The following is a 24,414-nucleotide window of genomic DNA, read 5'->3' on the forward strand; positions in this document are numbered from 1 at the left end:
AAGGGAAAATATCAAGTAACGTAACAACAGAATGACTGACGAGGGAGCCGGGGGGGAGGTTTTCTGAGTCCCGCTGTTTCTGCACTGGTCTCATTGTCTCATGTTTATAAACGAGCCCCCGAAAACCTGGTCTCAGGGAACACGAGGCGCCAGGTCAGCCTGCTCTTCTAGGGCCGGGTCCCGCCACAGCACCTGCTCCGAGGTGGGGACCCCGCCCCCACGGCTGCCCCTCCCCCCCAGAGATGTGTCCCTCCCCTGGAATCCCCTGCTTCCTCCTGTCACTCTTTCCCATGACGGAGGACGGCCAGGGCAGGATTCACACGGAGAAGGCTGGCCCTCCCCAGCCCTGTCCCAGCTCCCTGGAAAACAAAAGAAAACCCCTCTCCTCTCCCCGACCGGAAATGGTGGTTGGAGCCTTTTCCTGTGCTTTTTTGGGTGGAACAAATTAGTGATGGTGGGACCGGGGGCCGCCTCACAGCTGCCCTGCCTGTGATTGGCCTGCCCCCTCCCACTCCAGCTGAGTTCCCCAAGGCCTGTCACCTCCATCTCAAAGGGCAGCCATCACCCGCAGCCTTAGCCAAGCTACCTGGGCTTCGCTGGGGACAGGCCAGTGAGTGATGATGGAGAGGGGTGGTCGTGGCGGCGGCGGGGTGGGCGCCTCTGGGCCCGTGCCCAGCCAGGCGCCAGGACACGCAGGCCCCGGGAAGAGACGGGCAGGAGAGACGTCTCCCGCCAGGCCCGGCCTTCCTCTCGGCCTGCCCACCCTGCGCTTGTTCTGCCCCTCATGCTGGAACCTGCGAGAAGAACAGCCTCCCTGCTGCTGGCCTGCCTCCAGCTCCCAGTTCTTCTTTCCTTCTGGAGAGCGGGCTCACTTCCTAAAGCACAGGCCCCTGCTTACTGCTGAGAACCCTGAGGGCCCCCACTGGCCACGCGTCTCAGCCCCGCATTCAAGCCCCGAGCCCCGGTTCTTCAATGCATTTCCAGCCGTTCTGTCCCCAGCGTGGGCATCCTGGTTCTGGGTCCAGCAGATCGTTCGCGGCCTCACAAACAGCCCCCCTTGCCCCAGTGCTTCTCTCCAGCAGCATCTGATACAGTTCCCCTCCCCAGTCCTTAAGACCCAGCAACACCATCACCCCCTAAACGAGCACTCCCGCCGGGGTTCTGGCCCAGGACCCGAGGTGGGGCTGCCCCACCTCCTCCACACCTCCAGGGCCACAATCATGCTGTGTTCTGGTTTATTCTACAGGGGTCTGTGTCCCTTTAGCTAAAAAGTGAAAGACTCCCAGGCGCGAGAACGTCCCAGCATCCTGCACCCTCAGCCCGGCCTTGCCTTCCGGGTGGCCCTTCCCTCACAGACGCCCACTGTCCCCCTTACTCTCCACTGTATTTTCTGTCACCTCCTGACATAGTCTCCATGTATTTGCTCTCTGTTTGGCCCCAGCCACTGACAGCGGAAGAGAAATTGCTCACACATGCATCTCACCTGGGGCAGTCCCAACCAGGGGGCAGAGCTACCGTGTACTTGACACACTCAGAAAATGAATCAGCTTAACTTTTACTCTTTATAGAGAGTTCAAGTTCTCATAATGTACGTGCGTTACTTTTTGAATTAGAAACAGCTAACTAAACACACTGAAATCACAAATCAATATTACTTCAATACACCTTGTTTTTCAGATGCATTTCTCTGGTCTGTATAATAAGCGGGAAATCATTTTTTTAACGGTCTGAGGCCCAACACAGTATGTGGTCCGATATACTAAAAATCGCCCCATTCAAATTCATCGTTCCCACTGGGCAGTAAGAGCTGTCAGGCCCACCAGGGATGACCCTTGGCTGAAAGAAGAATCCTTGCATCATTTTCATATCATAGCCTAGGGCGCTGAGATCCTTGGAACACAGAGAATTTATTTCAAAATAAAAATGCGGCGAGCCACCGGGTGTTGTTTCTCTTCTGCAGGGATAAGCAGGGGGGAGGAAGGAAAAGGAAGTGGTAAGCATGCCCCCAGCAAAGCAGCAGCAGCTGAGAAGAACGTGCTGCGACTCACAGGCTGGGCTTACCTCTTTTCTCTCTTTCAGGTTCGTCAACATGACGATGGTTGCAGACTTCTGTTCCCAGACCATTCTCCAGAAGTCATTCACTGTCTCCTGTTTAGGGCCTGAGAGTAGTGGATGGTCCCAAAGTCAGACAGAGGGGTCGCTGACAGCCCCGAGCCTGTCGCCTTCGGGCCCCAGGATGGCTGCTCCCCGCCTCCCCCGAGGAAGGGGGTGATGGGCCTGCTGGTCCATTTCACACCCTACAGAGTCCCAGACCCGAAGTGGGGGGAGCCCCCCTCCCTGCCCTGCCCTGCCACACCCCCGACGCCCCGCTGGGGCTGGGAGACCCTCGGGAGGCAAGTGAGTGGACCCAGTTGTGTGGTTACCTTCACCGGCCATAAAGGCTGTCCGCACGGGAGCCGGGTTTCAGGCTGCCCATCGGAGTGGTCTGTGACCACTGGGCTGCTTGTCAAAGCCTCAGGATACAACCCCCCAGCCAGAACTGCTGATTCAGTGTGTGTGTGTGTGTGTGTGTGTGTGTGTGTGTGTGTGTGTGAGAGAGAGAGAGAGAGAGAGAGAGACACTGCAGGCTAACTGACTGGCCCACCATATCTAACCCCCTTTCCCCTGAAAACATCTTATCTCCCAGCTGCTCTGACAGCTAGGGATGCTGTCCAGTGAGATGTGGGCTGAAGTCCCTGGGGAGGGGCTCTGAACAAAAGATAAAGTGTCCCTGGAAGAAAGTCCTCTGCCTGTTGCCCTCTTTCCTGCCTGAATAGGGACACAGTGCCTGGAGGGGCAGCAGCCATTTTGCAGCCCTGAGGATGACACTAAGGAGGGTGGAGCAGGAGGTAAAGAGGCCCCTCTCCCCTGAGCTGCCGCCCCGGCCCCAGGCTGCTTCCCCTGGACGTCTGCTTATAAGAACAAAAAAGGCCTTTCTATTGGTTCAGCTAGTGTTTGTCAGGTTTTCTGACGTGTCTGACGTTTAAAGCTGGGCATATTCCTGAGCGACCGTGGGCGTATGTGTATCTCCCTATTTTTCAGGAAATGTGCATTTAAATGTACATTTAAGATCTGGATCTACGCTGAATTCTGGGACCCACTGCTCTAAAGACTCTGGCCAAGGAGTGAGGATGTCCAGGACACCCAACGGCACCAGCACCATCTCCTGGGGGTGACGACCCCGGGCAGACGGATGAGACGCAGGATTGGAAGTACTCAGAGTCACAAAGAGGGTTGTGTGCAAGGGTTCGGGGCTGCTTTCACAGCTAAAGCACCCTCGTAGTTACGGCCTTGATCTGGAAAGCTACTCACTCCCCTCCCCACTGCTCCCCAAACCCAACAACTTGGAAGCCACGTGGAGCTCAGCTGGTTGAGAGAAATACAAGGTTTTCTAATGCAAGTATCAACACGCTGAAATGGCAACCACTGGACCACTGGGTGTCTGGGTTTAAACCAGGCAGGTGTGGAAATCGGTCATGTGTCTGTCTGTCTGTCCTCACCTAACGCGTCGTGTGGCCGCACACCTAACCTGCCTGGTACATGACAGACGCCCCCACACCGTCCATGTCTGTCCGCCCTGACCACAGACGGGGGGCACATGCCCTCAGAGGTTCCAACCCTTCTGCTCTTTTGAAGCTCTGGTCCTGGGAGCAGTTTCACCACCTCGCAGTACAATGCTTCTCAAACTCTACTGCGCAGAATGACCTGGGAACGCTGGCCAAAATGCAAACTCAGGGACAGCAGCAGGTCAGGGGATGGGGCCCGGGCCCCTGCATTTCTGACCCGCTCCGAGGGGGCGGGACATCCCTGGCCAGCGGAGCAGACGCGTCGAGTGGCAAGGCTGTGTGGGATTCATGACCGCTTTGGATTCTGTGCTTAGGAAAAGGCTGGACGACTCTGACCAGCCCTGTAAAGGCAGCGGCACACACACGTACAAAGAGCTGAGGTGAACCCTCAGGAGGGCTGGTACCGGATGAGGAAGTAATTGCCTTCCGTGCCATTTTACCAACATCACCTTCAGAAAGTAGCTTAAAAAGCTTACCTTGAGCAGCTATGAACTTATTCTTCTCTTTATAACCCTAGAAAAATAAAATCAGATTTACAATTTTTCAGAATGATCGTTGTGGAAGGAGTTTGTTGCTGTTGTTAGGAAAATAATAGACACCCATCATGGAGAATTCGGAAAACACAGAAAAGTAAGAAGAAAACTCTCCAGAAATTTCAGAAATAACATGCTATTTTTGTATGTCCCTCTCCAGTGCTTTTTTCTGTGAATACCTTCCCAGACACACACACAAGCAATATACAAACATACATATATCTATTTTTAATTGGTTAATATGTACATATTTTCTTATATTGAATTTTTTAATATTTTAAAATTTATTTTAAATGACCTTTTAAGGTTCAACTAAAACGGATTCTTAATAATCCACTGCATATGCTTTCACCCTAATTTATTGAACTGGTCTCCTCCGTTCTGTTTGGTCCATGCTATAAATAATGCTCTAAGGAACATCCTTCGGGCTTGTTTGCTTCTTAAGAGTGAATCCCTGACACAGGTGCTAATTCAAAAGGTCTGGTGCGTTCACGTTCTCCGTGCTGTGGCCAGTGTGGCCACAGTGCCCAGGAAAGTTGTGACAATTTACTTTCGTGGCCCCAGAGAAGGAAGTGCCCAGCCGTCACGATTCACACTTAACCCACGGTGGCCCAGGCATGAGTGTCACACTGGGCGGGGGGCTGGGGGGGACTTACATCTATGTATGAGGCGTTGATGTAGTCTGAACACGGGGTTCCATCCACTTGACCTAAAATCACCCTGGAATGGTCATCTGCAAAAAAACCACACAAAAACCATGCCATTAGGACAAGAATCACATCTACAGCATTAAACACTACAAAGGACATAACCATGGTGACCACAGGACAGAGGACACGTTCTTCTTAAACATTCCCACGAGACCCTCAGCGTCACGACCTGTGGGATGGCGACAGGTGAGAATTTCAGGGTCCGGGCGTCGGTCTGCTGAACCAGCACAGCAGCACGGGTGGGACCCCTGCAGTGTGATGGCTGTACTCTCCGAACCCCAAGTCGGGCCCAGCACTGACCAGTGTGGACGCCCTCAGGAGCCCTTCCATGGTCCACTCTCCCAGGCTTTCCAGGGGAAGCACGACTCTACCTCTGGACATGTGGGCATCAGGCTCTGGAGTCTGGTCCAGAGCAGGAAGGTAAAAGCCGGACTCACACGGACCGACTGGATAGGATGGGCCCCCGCCGGGAGGATTCCAGCCTGTGGTACCAGCAGTTTTCCAGGGTGCGAGGGCTGACCAGGGAGGGCTGTGTATCTGTGTGTTTGTGTGTGGGGGGTGTGCGAGCATGTATGTGTGTTTGTGGAGTGTGTCGTGGTGTGTCTTGTATAATGTGTGTGCAGTGTGTATTGTGTGTATGTGAGTGTGGTTGTGTGTATGTGAGTGTGGTGTGTGTGTGTGTTTGTGGTGTGTATGTGTAGGTACACACACGTGGGGGAGATTTCAACCAGGCCCCAGGTGACTTACATGGGCCCACACCCCTCCTGCCTTCATGGGCCCCTTTCTCCAAAAAAAAAAATTACACATTTTATTTTATGACTGCATTAGTAGTTGGTATAAAGATGTATGTGAGCCGGGCTGGATTAGGTACATATTTTCTTCTGATTCGAAAATAAATTAGATGGTTACATGGGTCCCTACAGGTGGCATGGCCCCAGCTCTGGGTCTCCACGCTGGTGTGTAAGCAGCCGGCCACTGCCAGGAGTAGAAACACTAAGGGGTAGAAATACGAAGGATGCCCAGACTTGGTCAGGGGCCCGGGGACCAACCTGCTTCCAGGGATATTAGGTTGCATTGGGCACAGAGCTTGGTACGTGATGGGGTACTTTGTACGTATTTACTGCATTAATTATTGAACAGTTCCATGTCCTGGTCCCTGCTTCGTCCCCTCCTAGTCGCCAGAGGACTGAAACTAATGGAAGAGGGTGTGTTTGTGTTGTGGGTCTGGGGCAAAGACCGCAGATCACGGGCTGCCTGTGTCCACTTACATGGAAGGAAGCTCGGCTGATCGCAAGCAGGTGGCCTCAGACACCTGCTGTCTGGACACCTTACTGCTGCTGCAAATGGAGGACAGGTCAGTGCAGCTCTCAGGGGAACTCACAGCCCACACAGGGCAGTCTGGGTGTCAAACCCCAAACTCACAGCCCGCAACTCGGCCAAGAGACCCTCCTGCTCAGGGCCGACAGCCCTGAGGCAGAAATAGCTCTGGCTGAACACGTATAAAGCTACTTGAACGTAATTTGGAAAAATTTACCCTTTTGAGGACAGCTATAGGAAGCAGGGGGTAAAAAATAGTCTTCTGCCTAGATTTTAGCATCATTGCAGTTCTAAGAGCTTCCTGTCTTTTTATTCTAAAAAGTCACACTTCTCTTTCAAAACATTATTTCCTAAAATTATCTGCTGTTGGAGTGTTTTTTTTTTTTTTCCAGAAAAGAGGATGCTCTCTTGCTACCAGCCATGGAGCCCTTCCAACATCCAGCCTCTCAACACACCAGCACCTTGACCTCTGTCCTCAGATCTCCCTAGAGCCACACCCAGGACTGGGCTCCTGCCACAGGGGCATCTCGTAAATCTGATACATTTACAGCTGATCTCTGCTTGGGGAAGAGCGGGAGGGGCAGGGAAGGGGTACGGGGCTGAAGGACTTGGGCCCCCGCCCCTCTCCCTGCCTGTTGACCCTGAACCCACCCTGAGAAACAGCAGGGTCTCCCAGCCCTGGGGTGAGCCCCCTGCGCAACATCCCCGTGACCCATCTGCCCCAGGGCATTTCTGGCCAGCTGCTCAATTTAATCAGATGTGCATCTCCTGTGTCTCCCTGATTCCAAGTGCCAGATGGTACCCAGCTGGCCATCTCCAGGGACCACCCCAGGGTGTCTCCAGGCCACCATTCCGTAAGCTCATCCTGCCACCAACGTGAAATGCTCACATCCTGGCAGTGTCCCCGGGCCCTTGGTGACAGCCAGCACCCTCAATCTCCTCTGGCGTGGCACTCTTGGGCCAGGAGGGGTTAGGGCAGGACCCGCAATTTTAAGCTTTCAGGAAAGGCCAATGCACTTCCGTAGTACAATCTAGGGGACACAGCTTAGAGACGACGTGCAGGAGGGAGGCCCTGCTGGTCCCGGTTGGCAGCTGGTGACCCTTGGGGAGGAGGCGTCCCACACCCCGGCCGTCACATCTGGGAGTAGCGGTGGGTACAGGTAATTCCCACACCTGCTCCCTCATTCCTCTCCCTTGAGCTCCCACTGAAACTACTCTTAAATAACAATGTACACGTTATCTTTAAAAGATACAGAGTTCCATGATTAGGAGAGAAATGCAGGCCAGGAACCTAGGAAAGGGCTTGGCCCTGAGCGGGTCCTCCACGTGTACATTCTGCAGTCGTGCATAAACTAATTAATTAAGCTAGTTAATTCAACCAACACTAGACGCTAACTTCCACATATCCTGATTTTCATTCGACAAACAATATTCCAAAGATTCCCAGCCTCCTGCATGGTCTTCCACTCCCTTGAGCTGTTCAGGCCATGGAACTTGGCTCTGATACGCCTCACCGCATCCCACAGCAAGTCCTCTCAACGTGATCGTGGCCGGGTGTCCAGAGCCTGACGCTGGTCCGAGCCACCCTCTCCGCTCGGCTGCGTGGCCGCAGTGGCCTCCTGCCCTGTCTCCCTAATGCTCCCTTGACTGCCTCTACAAATACGTGTTGGATGGAAGACTACTTGGTTCACTTCTCTGGTTTTAGTTGACCCAGGCTCATGGTGGGCTCTGCAAAAACAAAAAACAAAAAACAACCCACCCACACACACACACAAAATAAAAAAAACCAAACAAATAAACAAACAAATAAAAAAACACAAATAAATCCTATACATGCAAAATGGGAAAGAATTGCTTCTAACAAGTGCTGAAAATCCAGAGACCACACAAATCAGGCAGACCACAGCTTCTCGTACCTACAGAGCTGATGGACTCAATTCTAACCTTAAAAACACAGCCGAGAGCCAACACACTGAGGGCCACCCCAGGCCAGCTTGCTCCATCCCACGGAGGCACTGCCTGAGAAGGGAGCATCCCTGGAACAGGGAGGCCTTGGTTCAGGGTTCACACGTGAACTGCCTGAAGTCCTCCGAGGATGCCCTTCTGTTAACCTGACAGCAAAGCCGACAGGAGGGTCCAGACTGGAGGAAGGATGTCGCAAACCTCCCGGGCCAGCTTTCACAAAGGCAGCTTGGGATTCTGGGGTGTGTCTTGGCACCGAGGCCCCCAAGGCACAGCCCATCCAGCAACGCCCCTGGACAGATGCGTCCGCTCCCCGCCCTGCCACCCCTGGAGGCCACACTCTCCAGCCCGCGACCACCCTCAGCTGTGGCAGCAGAGATCCAGTTAATTCTAAATCTTCCCACAAAGCTGCCAAAGCCTGACAGCTTTCTTATTCTGTCCCCTCTGTCCTTGGTACAGGAGCCTCGGTGCTGGTGGCCAAGAGCACCGTGTCTGAGACGAGGAGATGCCCAGGGCCACCAGCAGCCTGGGCCTGGGGCTCCAGCCTGGGTCCAGAGGAGGAGCCCTGCCAGCCTGTGCAGGGGGCATCCCTCTCGGCTCCCCGGGCAGCCTAGGTCTCAACAGTGAGCACAGGCCACCTAGGCCCCGGGTGGGAGACAGACACCTAGACCCCCAGGTGTAAAGGCTGAGCTGACCCGGGCAGTGACCCCCAAGCACCCAAGCCTCTGCTGTCTGAGCAGGCAGGGTCACCAGGAGCTGCACGGCAAGACCGAGTTTAGTCAACATGCCACCAATCATGCAAAAAAAGTAAAATCTTACTGGGAAGGATGTTGGGATATCTGTTTTTTTCTCTGTTTTCTTCTTTATTGGCCAGTTCAAAAGTCCCTTGTATGTGTCCAGACGGCAATGACTAGAAGAGAACGCAGAGTCAGCACTAAACGTGAGGAATCCAACACCATGTTTATGTCACCTCCCTACTGAGCGCAGGAATCGAGAAACCCGGTCTCTGAGCAAACTGCCTCCAGTGCTGTGCCCGTCTCTCAGCTCCTGCCCATGGGAGTCTCTGCCCGAGTTGCTGGGCTGGCATTGGGCAGAGACGTGATGGAGGCACAGGACTGCCTCCCCTTGGGTGCTCTGTCTAGTGTGGCCCATGGAGGTGTGGACAAAATGATGACCTGTAGCTGGACCCTGAAGTGCATTAGGCAGGGACTAGGCCTGTGCACTGCCCCAAATCCCTGGGACCCACAGTCCTGGTCCAGAGCAGGCCCTGCACAGGTACGTAGGAACGGGCCACAGCAGAGCTCTGACCCAGGAGCAAGGACACAGATGCTGGGGCTGAAGGACGAGGCACAGCTGGGGGCTCCTTGCAAAATGCAGACCTCAGGCCCACCCCAGGCCAGCACAGCAGCTACCCGCACTCACAGGGGACCTGCGGGCACTGCCCTCACCCTCAGCGGGGCCCCCAGAGCTGACAGGTGGCACAGCAGGTGCCAGTCCGGCTGACACGAGTTCTAGTTCCTTCCGTGACTCAGAGCCCCTTGGTTTTTGTCGTTGCCAACCCTCCTCCCACGTTTGCTCACTGCTGGGGGGCTCCATGCTCTGGAGGGGGCGTCCTCAAAGTGCACAGCGGGAAAGAGCCTTCTGAACCCCCAAATCACATCCCTCAACATTCAACCTGACCGTCGGATGGGCCAGCAGCCACTGGGACTCCAGTGATTAGTGTTATATTTATCGAGTGTTTACGAGATGCCAGGCACCGGGGGAGGGGCTGGGCCGCCTGCCTTCAAAGCTCCCCTACTATTAGGTGACAGTAGGACCACTCCAGTTCTGCAGATGAGGAAACAGAACCCCAAGGTGGCTGCAGAGCTGTCCAGAGTCACCTGGCTAGCAAGTAGCAGAAGGTGGGGGGGGGACCAGAGCTGGCACCTGGACCACGAGAAGGGCACTCGTGTCCTTACGTGTGGGCACAAGCAACGGCTTCCGTGTCCGGCTGTAAGTGCCCAGGAGACTGGAGCGCAGCCTGGGATCAAGGCCAAGGCCCTGAGTCAGGTCTGCAGCCCACGGGTGCCCGGGGTCCCCTTCTCCCAGGGTGGGGTTTTCTCCATTGCAGACTCAGCCCCGGCCAGCGCATGTCCTCTTTCCCCACCACAGCCAATGGCCACAGACAGAGCTTTGCCAGGGCCGGCGGGGAGGCAGCCTGGTAGGCGCCTGGGCAAAGCTGGTGGGAAGTTCTCCAGAGCAGCACCTCCTCCACCAGGAAGGCTTGGTTCTTCATCGGAGCTGTCTTAACACTGAGCTTCCTGACCAAACCTCAACATGAAATTTGTGGCAACATTCTAGAGCCTTTTCTTTTTCACCCCAAAGCTCTTTTGACCCCAGCACTGAAAATAAAAATGAGGCATGAGACCACCATGGGGGATGCATGATGTTACATGTTTGTCAAAAATGCATAGAAGGTGCAGCACGGGAACCCTCGCCTGGACTTTACTTTGTAATAATGAGTCAATATTGGGTCACCGTTTGTGACAAATTAATACACTCAGGCAAGATGCTCATCTTTGGGGAAACTGTGCAGGGAAAGATAGGGTATATGGGAACTTGGTACTTTCTGTACAATTTTTCTATAAACCTAAATCTGCTCTAAAAAATACTCTATTAAAATTGATCAATTAAAGAAAACCAAGAAGCCTCCTTCTTCCTTGGAAGGTGAGGTGGCTGCAGTGCGGGGGTGAAGAATGGCTGGAGGGGTCTGAGTGGTGAGGATGGACTCGGCTCTGACACCCCCAGCTGTGTGGCCCCGGCAGTGACCGGAGAGCAGAACACGGGGATGGGGGAAGCATCCCGACTCCGTAGGTGGGCAGCACAGAGGGTCACATGGGGCGATGGAGGCAAAGCCTCTGTGCCCTGTGTCCCATTTCCAAGCACACAGAATGACTCCCACACAGAGCAGGCCAGCACTTCCTCCTGCCGCCAGTCACCAGGGGACTCACGTCTCTGAGCTGCTCTGATGGCACAGGACAAATGGGAGAGCTCCCGGGGGCAGGGGTCTGCCACAGCTGGGTCACCCTTGCAGCGTGCCAAGGGAGCCGCGCAGGCAGCGACTGGCTAATAAACACCTTGCGAGTAGTTGTCTGGTTACGTGAATTGGCTAAAGAGGGTTTGTTGGTTTGTTGGTTTGAGATGAGATTTCCGGACACTGGGCTTGAAATACCCTGCTGGGAGAGAGGCTCGTGGAAGCAGCCGTCTGAAGAGGGGCTTTTCCTCACCTGCAGGGACTTAACCAGGGGCCCGGAACAGACTTTGCTAGGACAGTGTCCCACCACTGTGGGTGGGGACTGCAGACCGCACGTTCACAGAAGTTGTCCTGAAAGGGACCGTGGCTCAGACCCCTCCCGTGCAGACACCGGGCTATGCTGGCCACACGTGTTACCTCTTGCACGTGTTAAGACACTCCGACGGGGGCTGGGAGGCCCCATTGCACAGACGAGGAAACTGAGGCAAAGGTTAAGTATGTTGCCCGAGCCCTCCAGGCTGGTAAGAAGGAACACGGGCAGGCATGCGGGCAGCCCGCCTCCAGCGTCCACGCCTTGATCATCCCACCGAAGGGGTCCCAGCGCCAGGACCTCTTTAACTTCAGCAAGTTCACGTCAGCTTCGATCGGCCATACACGTGTCCCAGCTCACTTGGATCAACTACTTTGACACTCATCTGTCTCCCTTCCTGGTTTCTGGGAGAGGTTCTCAGGACAGAGGGTGAGAAAAGAGGAAGAAGAGAGGGACTTCCCTGATGGTTCAGTGGTTAAGACTTTGCCTTCCAATGCAGGGGGTGCGGGTTTGATCCCTGGTTGGGGAGCTAAGATCCCAAATGCCTCGGGGCCAAAAAACCAAAGCATAAAACAGAAACAACACTGTAATAAATTCAATAAAGACTAAAAATGGCTCACATCCCCCCCAAAAAAAAATCTTTAGAAAAAGAAGAGTGAGGCCCATCTCAAGTGTGTCCACCCGCAGCGCCAAGAGTGGGCTGGTCGTAGCGGCTGAGATGCCCTTAGCAGAGGCTGCCCCTCACTTGAGAGAGGAGGGAACTGGGGCCCACAGGGGAACGTGCAGCTGCCCACGGGCCCCCCGAGCCAGGGCCAGGCTCCACGCTGCTGAACTCCATCCCTCGACCCTCTTTCCCAGCCCTTCCCTGAGCAGAGGCCTCCAGGGGGTGGGGGGCAGCTGGGAAGGCTGCTCAGTGGCGGGGGTAGGGGAAGCAGAGCAAGGCAGATGCTTTGGTTGCAAAATGGAAAGGAGTACCCCAAAACCCAGGAGTCAAGAAAAAACACATTCAAATTCAACATCTGAAAAAGTCCAAGTTAATGCACCAAAAAAAAAAAAAAAATCCATGATGACCAAAGTATCAAACTTCTAAATAACAGGATCAATAGCAGCGTGGTGACAAGCCGTGTCAGAACCTGGGGCAACGGGAACCCCCAGAGTGACCCTGTCTTTATTTACAAGTGTGCTATCTTGTTCATCAGCGGCCGTTTGCATTCATTTTGATATTTTTAAAGGCCGCATGAAAACAGTACTCATCCAGACGACAGAGTGTTTTGGTGCCCCCTTCAATTTTGCACCTGGGGCAAGTGCCTGACCTGCCTGACCCTCTCCCCTGGCCCTCACTTTTGAGATAGTGTCACAGCCAGCAGTTCTGACTGAGCCTTTCCTCGACAAGGCCAGTCACCAGCCTCCGAGTGGAGAAGCACAAGTCTGAGAAGAAACAGGACAAGAAAGGAGGTGGGGGAAACGATCCTGAGGCTGCCAACTTGGACAGTCATTTTGAAAGTGGACAATTAACTTCTCTTGTCAGGCTGAGAGACTGCAAAACAATACTGCCTGGAGCTGTCTTTCACTATGACCTAATTTTGCAAAAAAGGGGACACATTTGGAAACAATTAAAAGGAAGCAAGATAAAGGCAGATGAGGCTTGTGTTAAAAAATCAGCAAAAGCACCATCACCCTGCCGTGCCCCCGTGGGTTGCTTCTGGGTGAAAAGTCACTTGTCTGCACCAGGAATCACGCTCCCTTTAGATGTCACAACGGTACCACTCTTTGCTGTTCACGAAGTCGGAGCCCCGCATTTGACCTGTGAGGTCATTAAGGCATCCTCCCACCCCCATCCCTTCACAGACGATGGAAACTGGCTTCCAGGAGAGTAACTGATGTGCCAGGTGGGGCTGGGGTGCCACAGGCAGAGCTGGAACCAGGCAGCGCCCCTGCTGGCAACCCGTCCTCTTTCAAGCTCAACACCAGTGCGGGGCCACATGGGAGACGAGGAAGATGCTTCAAAGAAAACTCAAAACACAGTCAGAGATAAACACTGAACGGCCAGATCTGAGACAACACTTCCCAGTGTGTCTGTCTGTCTGCCTGTGCATCCAAGCATCTATGACTGTCTATCTTTCTGTCTATCTGTCTAGCAGATTCACAATTCATGGGGCGTTACATTAAAAAATTAGCAACACAAGGGGACGTGTCATTAATGTACATTTGTATTTTTGTTGAGAGTTAGCTGGGATCAGTTTGCTACCATCGGGCTGGACCAGTTGGTTAAATTGATCTTAGTTAGCTGTAGTCATTGCTAAGTCCATCCAGAACAGCGGTAGCAGGATGAACACACTGACTTGGTCAGAATCAAAGGGCTGTCCAGGCAGAGCTAGGGTCCCCTCAAGGCAGCCCCCAGGACTGTTTAATGGATGTTGTGCAGGATGGTCTGGGGGCTCCTTTGCTCTCAGTGTGAAATTGTCATCCTCTGGTCCACTCAGGCCCTGGTCTTGCACATTACTGAGATAACAGTGTTTCCATCACACTTGATTTTAGGGCACAGCACTCGGGGTGTTTGACCTGGAAGGAGGCTCCGAGCCTCTCCCTCAATCGTCTCATCTTGTAAATGGGAATGAGGGTTAGCCGAGGGGCATCTCGGCAGAAACCGGGTTTCTTCGGAACCCCATTATTGGGACAGTGTCTCGACGGATGCAAGCATTCCGAGCCTTTGGGCTAATCGACCCTGAACCACAGCATCCCGTGTCCCAGTGCCCTTCCACGCGACAAGACCGAGGGCCGCAAACTCACACTGAACTCCTCCCGGAACCTCTTGCAGTCGTCCGCCGACCGGACCCGGATCTCCTCCTCCAGGTGCCCCACAGGGATGGGAAAGTACTTCTTGGGCCCCGAGGGGGACCTGCTGAGAAGCATGACCCTCTGCTGCTCTGTGGGATCAACAGAAACACGGGGCCGTTGAGCCACGTTCCCGCACGCGTGGCGTTTAAACCAGAGGCGGACACCGCTCCTGGAGAAGTGACACAGCGGGAGGGGGCAGGTTCCTCTCAGAGCACGAGCAGCCGAATGCAAGGTCCACGTCCTCTAACGCACCCACCGCACTCACAGGGACGGGCGCACGCCCTCTGGCTGGGGCCACTGCTCTTACCAGCCCGAGATGCCTTCCCTTCCCAGCGCACTCACCCCCCGCCCACCTCTCCTTCCCCCCAGCCCCCGCTCCTTCCACAGAGGACTCAGGTAGCCTCACACCCCAACTCAACTGTTCAGGTTTGAAATAGAGCAGAATAATGATAGGTTTCTGGGCACAAACTGGCGACAGACTGGGAATCAGAGAGTCACCCGCAGTCTTGTCTTCTTTGTAACAAGTAGTCCTGGTTCCTCAAACCCCCTACGCCAAGCGCCAAGAGAAATAAGAGAAACCATGTTGTTTTGTTTTGTTTTGTTTCTGCAGGGAGGGCGGGTGGGGGGGGTGGGGAGGGGGAGGAGCTGGAGGCATTGGAAAGGAGAAGGGCCAGACCTCAAGGGTGCCCTCGGACAAGCTGCTTCCACAAATTCAAAGTAAGACAGCAAGCGGCATCCTGGCACGGGCTCCTCTTCCTAGAGAATGAGCTGCTGTTCTCACAAGGCCAACACCACTTTGCTGTCACTTGCAAAAAGGCCTGTCCCCACCTGCAAAGCTGTTCCGAAGGCCAGCTGGGAACTCCCCCCGGGCTCATTCCTCCTGAGACAGACACTCCAGGATGAGCCAGGCGGCCTCACCAGCCAACACCCTCCTCCTCCCATCCGGGCTGCTGGGACGTGCAGGGCTGGGAGAAGGGGGCAGGAGGGTGGGGCCCGGAGGCCACGTGTCGTCATCTAACAGGGTCCGGGGCCCCCAGCACTGCAGAACTGCCCTCCCGGCTCCGGCTGAGGTCACCTGCTGCTCGTATTCTTTGTCGTGTCTTGGGTCGGTTTTGCAACTCATCTGAAGTCTGACAGCACCTCTGCTCCCCCCCAAACCACGGGACAGTCAGGCAGCAAGCTCACTGAGGAAGTTGTAGTCACTGGTGTGAACAATATTTTTAAAAGCCTCTGCCTCACATACCTTTCTCGGACATATCAACGCGTGGGAAGAAAACCAATGTGCTTTTGTAAGCAGCACGTACATGTTAGTAGCTGAATTTGGAAGCTAAGAGAAAGAGAGGAAATTCCCCTCAAGCCACGCTGAGCCTCCCTGCTAAACACGTTGGTACAGCAACTCCCTTCTTTCAGCTGATCCCAAAACGGTGCAGATGCCAGGGGGGCCCTTTCAAGAACTGCAAATGAGCCCACCTGTCTCATCTTAGGACGATCTAAGACTTACCGATACATGCTATATGTCAAAACACTGTCAAAACGACAGGATATGAACAGTGCCTCCTCCAAAGCCACAAACTGAAATGCCTCAAACGTCTGCTTCACACCCGAGAGAAAATGACAGAAGTTCTGAAACAGGGCATCTCTGATGCTAAAGGCCAGCACGATACTGGGGAAGGCCGGGTGAGAGGCACAAAGCTGGAGGAGGTTATCATTTCAACGTTAAGGTGCCGGGAAAGCACGGCCCCTCCCAGCCCCAGCCTGCCCCGTCCCCCTACCTTGTTCTTCTAGGATCCCGTTAGGCATCTTCTTGTCGTTGACGCTGACCACTGCCTTCCTCTGCTTCCTGAACCTTAGAGACACAGAGGCGTTAGGTGTCAGCCCCGGGCGCTGGCCGAGAGCCCAGAGCCCCGGCGATACCCACCAGGTGAGCCGGGAGAAGCTGTTCCTGCTGCTCATGGCTGAGCCGCCCCGGTCCCTGGGCCCGTGCCCGCCGCTCTGCCCTCTGCCGCCCCGCCCGCCCGTCTGCAGGCACAGCCCCCAGCATCACTTCCTCCGCAGCAGGTCGGGGCGCGTCAGCGCCGGGACACTCCTACCTGAAGAAGTAGGCGGCGAGGAGCAGGAAGAGCAGGCACAGCAGCAGCGGCAGCAGCAGCCAGGCCAGCAGGGCCTGGGGCGCGCCGGGCTCTGGAGGGCCTGCGGGCAGAGGCGCGTCCCCATCAGCGCTCCAGACGCGCGGGGAAGCGGGGTCTGGGCAAGGAGGGGGCCCCGACACCACACTTCACAGGGTGCAAAGTAGCCCTCCATCAGCCCCTCTTCCCGGAGGCCACACCCCACTTTGCAGGTCACCAAATCGTTCCTCCCATCCCATCAGCCCTTCTTCCTGGACACCGGAACCCCCACTTTACAGTTTGCAAAGTAGTCTTTCTCTCCATCAGTCCTTCCCCATGGCAGAGGCCCACTTCACAGTCTGCAAACTCCCCCTTTCAGCCCTTTTTCCTGGACCCCAGAACTGCACTTTATAGCTTGCAAAGCAGTCTTCCCCTCCATCAGTCCTTCCTCCCCCGTGGCAGAACCACACTTCACAGTTTGCAAAGGAGTCCCTCCCTCTCAATCCTTCTTCCCTGATCCCAGAACTGTACATTACAGTTTGTAAAGCCCCCTCCTTCATCAGTCTTTCTTCCTGGACACCAGCCCCCCCATTTTGCAGTTTCGCAACACAATCCACAGTCCTGGTCCAGTGTGTCCACAAAGGCCCCCCACGTAGATGAGCAGCGTGGACACGGAGAGGAAACTGAGCTGAGGGTCCAGTCACCTGACTGGTCCAAGGGCCCCCGCTGCGAGGCAGTGAAGGCCCAGACCCCGTGTGGGCTGTTGCCCCAGGTTCCAGGGTACAGACCTTCCCCCTAACGGGAAGCGGAGGAGGGTGGGGTGCAGACGCCCCGCTGCTCTGTCTCAGGACAGAGGCCTGTGGCCACGTGGTGACCGGGTCTCCCGGAGTTGCGAGCTCTGGATCCCACCCCCCAGAGGAAAACGGGTGACCAGGCGCCATCCTCGCTCCCCTTCACTGGTCTTTCCTGGACCAGAAGGCCCCACATCTCCGGCCCCAACGTGGCCGCCTTGCGGCTGCCCAGGGCCTGGCCCACAAGCCCGAATTCCAGGGGGCTCTGGTGGCCTGGCCGCCACCCTCAGGCCCCACCCCTCCCCCGATGCTCTGGCTCAGCTCCTATCTCCCCAGACTGCCCTGCTGCGCCCCCTCACCAAAATGTCCTCACTCCCCAGCGAGCACCTCAAAGTCCCCTCCTCCAGAAAGCCCACTCGGTTCCCCCCCGGTGGGTCCCAGAAGGGCTCCGGATGCCTTTGGCACAGACCCTATGCTCCGGAGCGAACAGCCCGGGAGGGGGACCGCCTTCACCCGTTTCAGCGGAAGCCCCTCGAAGGCACGGCTGGGCTGTCGTCACTTTGAGACACAGAAGCACCGGCAGGGCCCCTGCGCCCAGCGGGGGCTCCACAGCCCCGCAGCCCCTCCCCCTGCACCCCTCCCCGCGGATCCTGCAGGTGCGAGGGGCATCTCGCCCCTGGGCTGTGAGCTCCCCGGGGGCAGGTCCTCCCTCTGCTGCCCGGGCCTCGTGCCGACGCTGGCACCCGGTGGGTGGTCAGTGCGTATACCAATAAATGACGGAATGCTACCAGCTTGATCGACTGTCAGGTGTAGACGTGCAGTGAGGACAGTGGCGAGGAGGTGACCTCAGCCACCGCAAACCTGGCCGACCTACGAAACGTCATCGTTCCAGGCTGCCCCAGCGCCTCCTGCAGCTGGCTAGCCACGCTCACAGGCCCCTGCGGTTGTAGTGGGAGGCCAGGGGGAAGCCAGGCTGAGCGGCTGAGCGCTCAGCCCAGTCCCTCCGCTGGAGTCCTACCTGCTGCAGAGCTCCCCCCGCCCCGGCCCCCCGACCCCGGGACCCAACCCGGCCTGAGGCCTCCCTGCCTGCAGCTCCGTAGAGCCGCCCTCCCCACCCGGCCAGGGCCTTGGAGCGACTCAAGTTCAGACTAACGTGAGAGAGGCCCAGAAGCGGCCGCAGAGCCTGGGAGGTGCCCTTCTGCTCCCAGGGTGTCACCCCTGTGAAACTTCCCACTTCTGCATTTGCTCCGCTTAACCTTGGCAGTGACTGACTGGCCAACTCGCAGGTCCAAGGGCTGGGTGGACCTAGCTGAGGGTACAGGCCTGGGAGCCTCAGGTAGGCACCGGAATCACAGACAGCCCACCCCGGGGGCCGTCGGGGCTCCAGGGTGCTGCCTCCATGCTCAGGCCGCCCGGCGTCGAGGCTGCGGTTACAGACGTGGGCGATTCCACCACACGCCCTCGAGGACCGGGGCTGAGTGCCCCCAGGCCTCCAGAGACGGGCCTGCATGCGGACAGCAACGATGGGTCACAGGGACAAACGGGTTCCCCTGCTTGGAATTTCTGTCAGTTGTCAGCAGCCGCCTCCGTTCTGGAAGGTAGAGGTCAGGCGGGAACACCTGGGGACCAGCAGGCCCCCGTGGGGACGCAGGCAATTTGGGGGGGGGGGTCCATGCCCTGCCTACAGAACTGGCCACATCCCAGCCCCAGACCACTGGGGCCAAGGAAAGGTGCTTAGTTCTTCCAATTACCGAAAGAAGAAACCTATGTTTTTAGGTAAAAACGATCTGATTTTCAAACACTGCTAAGCAATTCAACCTAAATACAATTTTGCAAACGAGTGTAGGTCAGAAAAACCCTCTGCGGGCTAGGCTATGTCCCCGGGCACCCCGGGCTCTGAACGGGAAGTCAGGGTGGTGACAAAGAGGAAATTCGAGTCACTTTCTGTTTTCATTTCACACCGATGCGGCTCAGCCCGGGTGGGGCTGGGGGTTAGGGGGGCTCTCCCAGAGGTAAGTGCCCTGGTGGTCCACTCAGAGCAGCCTCCGCCCCAAATCTCCCCCAGTTCTGCAGCCAGTGCGCCAAGTCAGGTGTGTATGGACGCTGGTGCACACGCATACCTGTGCACACCTGAGAAGTGTGCACGTGTGTGCTGGCTTACGTGGAGTCTGGTCCTGGAATCTGCAAGTCAGGGGCCGCCGTGTGAGTTTTGACCTCAGTCACGCCTCTGCACACTTAAACTTGTGCGGACCGCCCTGTGAGGTGGCAGTGGTCAGCGGTGGGTGGGGAAGCCCCTCAGTTCCCACCTCAGCCCTAACACGTCCTGTGTACGGCCTTGATGATGTGACCCCCTCTCGGAGGTCCCCACCTTGTAGTAAGAAGGCACTGGATGACGTTCTTCCAGTGCAGACCTGCTCTGCCTTGGGGTCCCCGGGGGGAGGGAAGAGTTGGGGCAGAGATGGGAGAGGAGAGGAGGGAGGGAAAAAGGGTGGAGGGGCAGCTGTGTTCTGGGTGGGGTGGGGGGTGGGCACGGTCTGCTGTTCCGGGCAGAGGGGGCTTTTCAAGTTTGCTCCCGCTCTGTACCTTCTGCGTTTTGCTGGGTTCTGGTCGACAGGAGCAACACAGGGATTCAGGCCTGCTGCAAAGTGTGCAGACCAAACACAAAACAGTCACGGGCAAGAGCTGTCTCTTCTCATTCCCAGAGTCACACGCTGTCAAACTTGTGGGGTGTGTCTGCCCTGACATTTTCCCTACACGTTTATATTCATAAACCTACAGGCTTGCTAATAACTGGAGTCCTAACTACTCTTTCATCACACCTAAGACTCCATGGATCGTGAGACGTGCTATTACTTTATGAACCACTAAGAAAGAAAAAAGATACTAAGGAACTTCACGCTACAGTGGTGTGAAATGTGGGGAGAAAAACAGATGAAGCACGGTACCTGGCAGCTCTGCGACTTGCCTTTCTCGTTGGGTCGTCTGTCTCGGAGGGTTTCAGTGTCAGCTCACGGGAGCCTCTTCGTTTTGTTTAACTGCTGCTTGAATTTCCACTTTTTGGATAAACCAAGATTTGGAGGGACACAGGTTGTTCCCAACTTTTTGGCTACTACCTACAGTTCTGCAGCTCGTGTCGACATCTTTGTGTATCTCACAAGGGTTTCTACAGGAGAGTTCCTGGGAGTGGACCTTTTGTATTCTGTCCACACATGTTAAACCGTAATAGAAACTGCAAATTGCCAACCTCCAACATTTCCAACTTCTACACTCACCTAGAGTGTACAATGGAACCTATTTCTCCCAGATATAAACAATTCTTTTAATTTTTGTCAAACTGATAAATAAAATAATACCACTTAAATTTGCATTTCCTAATTTCTGGAAGCTTAGGCATCTTTTCATGATTCACAAACATAACTAATTAGATATTCATATTTTGCCTGGTTAATTTTTTTTTACCATTTTTCTACTGTCTTTTTTTTTTTTTTTTGTTCTTGTTAATGTTTAGGAATCCTTCATATAATCTGGACTATGACATCTTGTTATACAGTTTATAGATATTTACCTTCAACTACTGTGTAAAAAAATGTCTCTTGATGATCCACTTAATACATTTTGTTTGGTGAGCAAATGAAATGATTTCCAGTTATTCTGGAAAATAACTGGCAAAGCCTTGTGATTAGCTCAAATGACGCTTCATCCTTCTTTCGGGGAGCAGATGACATTTCAAAAGGCACTTCACAGGGTTAGTCAGGTGTCCTCCGGGATTTAGGCCACAGGAGCCCATGTACCCACATAACAGAGGCCCTGAGCCGGCAAGGATTTCCCTCTTGGAAGTGACCAGCTGCCACCTCCAAGCCTGCAGAGGCGGCAACGGGTGAGTTCATATTCATTCTGGTGGGCGCCAGGTCACACGACTGTGCCTCTTCCTGAAAGCACATCTGACAGCCACAGCTCAATTATCAGCCAATCATTTTATTTTTCAGTGAACCCAAGAGTGGGAAGCCAGTCCCCCTGATGGTGACCACAGCACCATCTGCAGTACGTCCACACAGCTGCAGCATTTCTTTCCTACTTTTGGGCAAAGGATGCTCTGCCCAGTTGAATTTTTTTGGTAAATGTTGCTGCAGGTGTTGGGCATCGGGCCAGCAGAGGCCAGCTCCTCTCTGCCCAGCCCGGGGAAGCACCGTCCTGAGGGTCTCAGGCTTCGGTGCTCCACCAGTGACCCGGAACCCAGAGGCCTGGCTTGAAACGCGGCAGCGTGACGCATGCAGTTTCTATTTGCTGGGGCTTCTGCTCTTTCTTTTCTGTGGTTTTGAATTTCTCTGGGGTTTCCATGTGAAGAGGGTGTTGCTCACTGCAAAAGATGGTCAGGCACCTGGAATGGCTCTCTTGGCTGGGGGCTTAGGCCAGCAGGGAGCCTCCCTTGTCCCTGCCCTTAGGGGCCTTTGTGGGATGTTTGTCCAGGGTTAGGAAATCATGTGAAGCCCTCAGGCTGGATGGGGCTTGAATGCTGGACCCCAGGCTCAGTGGTACCAACTCTAATCACCTTGGCCAACTTATTCCTGGAGGAATGTGGATAATTTTTGTTTTCCTGAAGGCTTATGATGGATGACCAAATTGTGATGCTTAATTTCGTGTGTCAATTTGACTAGCCACACAGTGCCCAGTTATTTGGTCAATACGTCCAAATAATCTGGGTGTTTCTATAGAGAGGCTATTTGGATGAGATTCAACATTTGAGTTGGTATTCTCAGAAAAGCAGATTGCCTTCCCCACTGCGGGTGGGCCACATCCAATCAGTTGAAGGTCTGAGTAGAACAAAAAACCAGAGCCTCCCGTGAGTCGGAGGGAATTCTTCCTTCCTGATTGCCTTCCAACTGGGGCATCACTCCTTCTGCTTCTACAGAGGCCTGCCAGCCTTCAGGAGGAAACTGGGACACTGGCTCTGCAGATTGGGGACTTACCAGCCTCCCACAATCCTGTGAGCCAATTCCTTACTATAAAGATAGATATAGATATAATTACATATCTTACTGATTCTGTTTCTCTGAAGAACACTGACCAATATACCAAGTGATACCCTATCAGAGAAGTCCTTGAGTTTCATGTCTGGCAGTCTCGGGGGAAGGAGGTGAAGAGGACGAGGCAGCAGTGTGAGGACGGACAACAGGCTGGGTGCAGAGCTGGGGTCCAGCCCCTGCTGGTTACGGGCTCCTGCTGATCCCGCCATGGGACGGGGCCAGCAGACAGCGACAGGCCTGCAAGTCTACCAGGGAGGCATGGGGGTGCCCAGGAAATCCACATCAACTCCTTGGGGACCTGGAACTTACCCAGCTGGGCCTCCCTCTGTATCAGGCACATGTCCAAGAAGGAGGCATCAAATGATACTGAACAGCCAACTCTCTGCGTGGTGGGAGTCTGGCCGGGAGACCTACAACACACTCTCCCGCTAAAAATGGCCAACATTGAGGAGTCCTCTACACCCCAGCATGGGTAACCCTCTTAATCTGCACAGCACTGCTAAGAAGTGGGTACTATTATCACCTCCTCTACAAATGGGGACACTGAGGCACAGAGAGGTTCAGCAACTTACTCAAGGTCACTCAGCTGCTGAGCGGCAGAGCTAGATGTGAACACAGGCGGGCGATTCAGGGGCATTCGCTCTCGTTTCTCTTCTCTCCCTCCCCTCTTCTTTTAACTTTACATTGTACTTTGTTTTATTGAGGTAAAATTTACAAACTATAAAACACATCCATTTTAAGCAGACAATTCAATGGCTTTCAGTAAACTCACAGAGCTGTGCAGCCATCACCAGCAGTCAGCTTTAGAACTCCTCCACCAAACCAGTAAGATCCCTCCTGCCCACCTGTGGTCACTCCCCGTCCCGTCCCCAGCCCCAAGGATCTCCCCGCAGCGATCTACCTGTTCCTGGCACTTCACATACATGGAAACATACATGTGCTCTTCCCTGTCTGCTCACCTAGAATGTTTCTGAGATCCACCCGTGTTGCCTCATGTATCAGGCATTCTTTTTCCTTTTCTCCTTTTTAACTTTCAAAGTATAAAAGCGGCGAGAGACTAGAGTAATGAACCCCCAGGTATCTGCCTCCCCGACCTTCCCCGACCTTCTTGGTTCAACTGTGTGCGTCTGTGGCCACGTCCACCGCCTGCCCCGCCACTCACTCTTTTCCAAGTCACTCCTAGACATCCTATGGCTTCAGTGGTAAATATTCAAGTATGCATCTGTAAAAGGTACGGACTCGTTTTTTAAAATAAACCTAACCACTATACCAATATCTCACTCCAAAATATTAATTTCTTAATGAATGTCATCAACTATCATGCCAGCATTTAAATATCCCCTACTAGCAGACTCTCAGTATAAGCAAAAAATACTTGGCTCTCATAGAAAATTTGTGTATATCCGTGTAAGTCTCATTTAAATGAAAGGTCATTTTTAAAAGAGTAACCTGTATTAAATGCATATAAAACTGGCAACAACAACCAAAATCCCCTACTGACTCATCCATGTCTGCTCAGGGTTGGTTTGAGAGTTGGGTTCTGCACCACAGGGTGGCTCTCCTGCCCTCCCCCAACCAAGCGGACACCGACCCAGCTGGGGCAGGGGTGGGGCGGTGGGTGAGGTCCGTGGCCTCCTGAGCGCTAAGCTTTGCTCCAGTCAGATACTGAGCAGCTGCTTTCCTAGCCGGCCTGCTCTACAGACCTGCAAGGTCAGAAGCACACTTCCCACTTACCCGCCCTTCACCCCGCAAGGTCACCAGGAGGAGGGCCGTGGGCGGTGGGGGCGCGGGGGCATCGAGGAGGCGGCGGCGGCGGGCAGGGCCTTACCTACGGTCGTGGAGGTCCAGTTGCTCTGCGCGGTGGTGGTCGCGTTGCCCTTGAAAGCCTTGGCGAGGGGCAGGCTAACAGCAGTCAGCAGGAGAGGACAGAAGGGCTCCATGGTGACCCTGGAAGAGGCAGCAGGGGCTCAGAGGACTCGCCCACTGCCCACCTGGGGCTGGCCGGCCTCCGCCGAGGTGGGAAGCTCAGGGGAGACACAGAGGGCTTAGGGAGAAGACCAGGGGGCCGGGGAGCTGGGTGACGGTGGGGGGCGCGTTGGGAGCGTGGCCTTGTCCATCTGCAGGAGGAAGAGAGGTCTTTGTCCCGGCACCACGTCTACCTGCACTTGGGAATTAGTCTCACCTTAGAACAAGCCAGGTTAGTAAC

General features: G+C 54.7%; 1 protein-coding gene across 2 annotated transcripts in view; it reads right to left on the minus strand.

The window, feature by feature from the left end:
* The window catches only part of PTPRE (protein tyrosine phosphatase receptor type E), a 44,350-nt gene extending 20,202 nt beyond the window's left edge, over positions 1-24,148 (minus strand). The window contains exons 1-8 of one of the 2 annotated variants that reach the window (XM_057735303.1): positions 24,037-24,148; positions 16,379-16,478; positions 16,061-16,134; positions 14,241-14,377; positions 8,947-9,037; positions 4,795-4,871; positions 4,082-4,118; positions 2,062-2,159 (exon numbers count right to left, since the gene is read on the minus strand). In XM_057735303.1, coding sequence (XP_057591286.1) covers positions 2,062-2,159; positions 4,082-4,118; positions 4,795-4,871; positions 8,947-9,037; positions 14,241-14,377; positions 16,061-16,134; positions 16,379-16,478; positions 24,037-24,148 — 726 coding nt within the window. Of the gene's footprint in view, positions 1-2,061; positions 2,160-4,081; positions 4,119-4,794; positions 4,872-8,946; positions 9,038-14,240; positions 14,378-16,060; positions 16,135-16,206; positions 16,327-16,378; positions 16,479-24,036 lie in introns of those variants that run through there. The other variant, XM_057735304.1, reaches the window with a different exon arrangement.
* Positions 24,149-24,414: the final 266 nt, after the last annotated feature.

Source organism: Hippopotamus amphibius, chromosome 5 (genome assembly GCF_030028045.1).
Source record: "Hippopotamus amphibius kiboko isolate mHipAmp2 chromosome 5, mHipAmp2.hap2, whole genome shotgun sequence".
NCBI classification, from domain to species: domain Eukaryota; kingdom Metazoa; phylum Chordata; class Mammalia; order Artiodactyla; family Hippopotamidae; genus Hippopotamus; species Hippopotamus amphibius.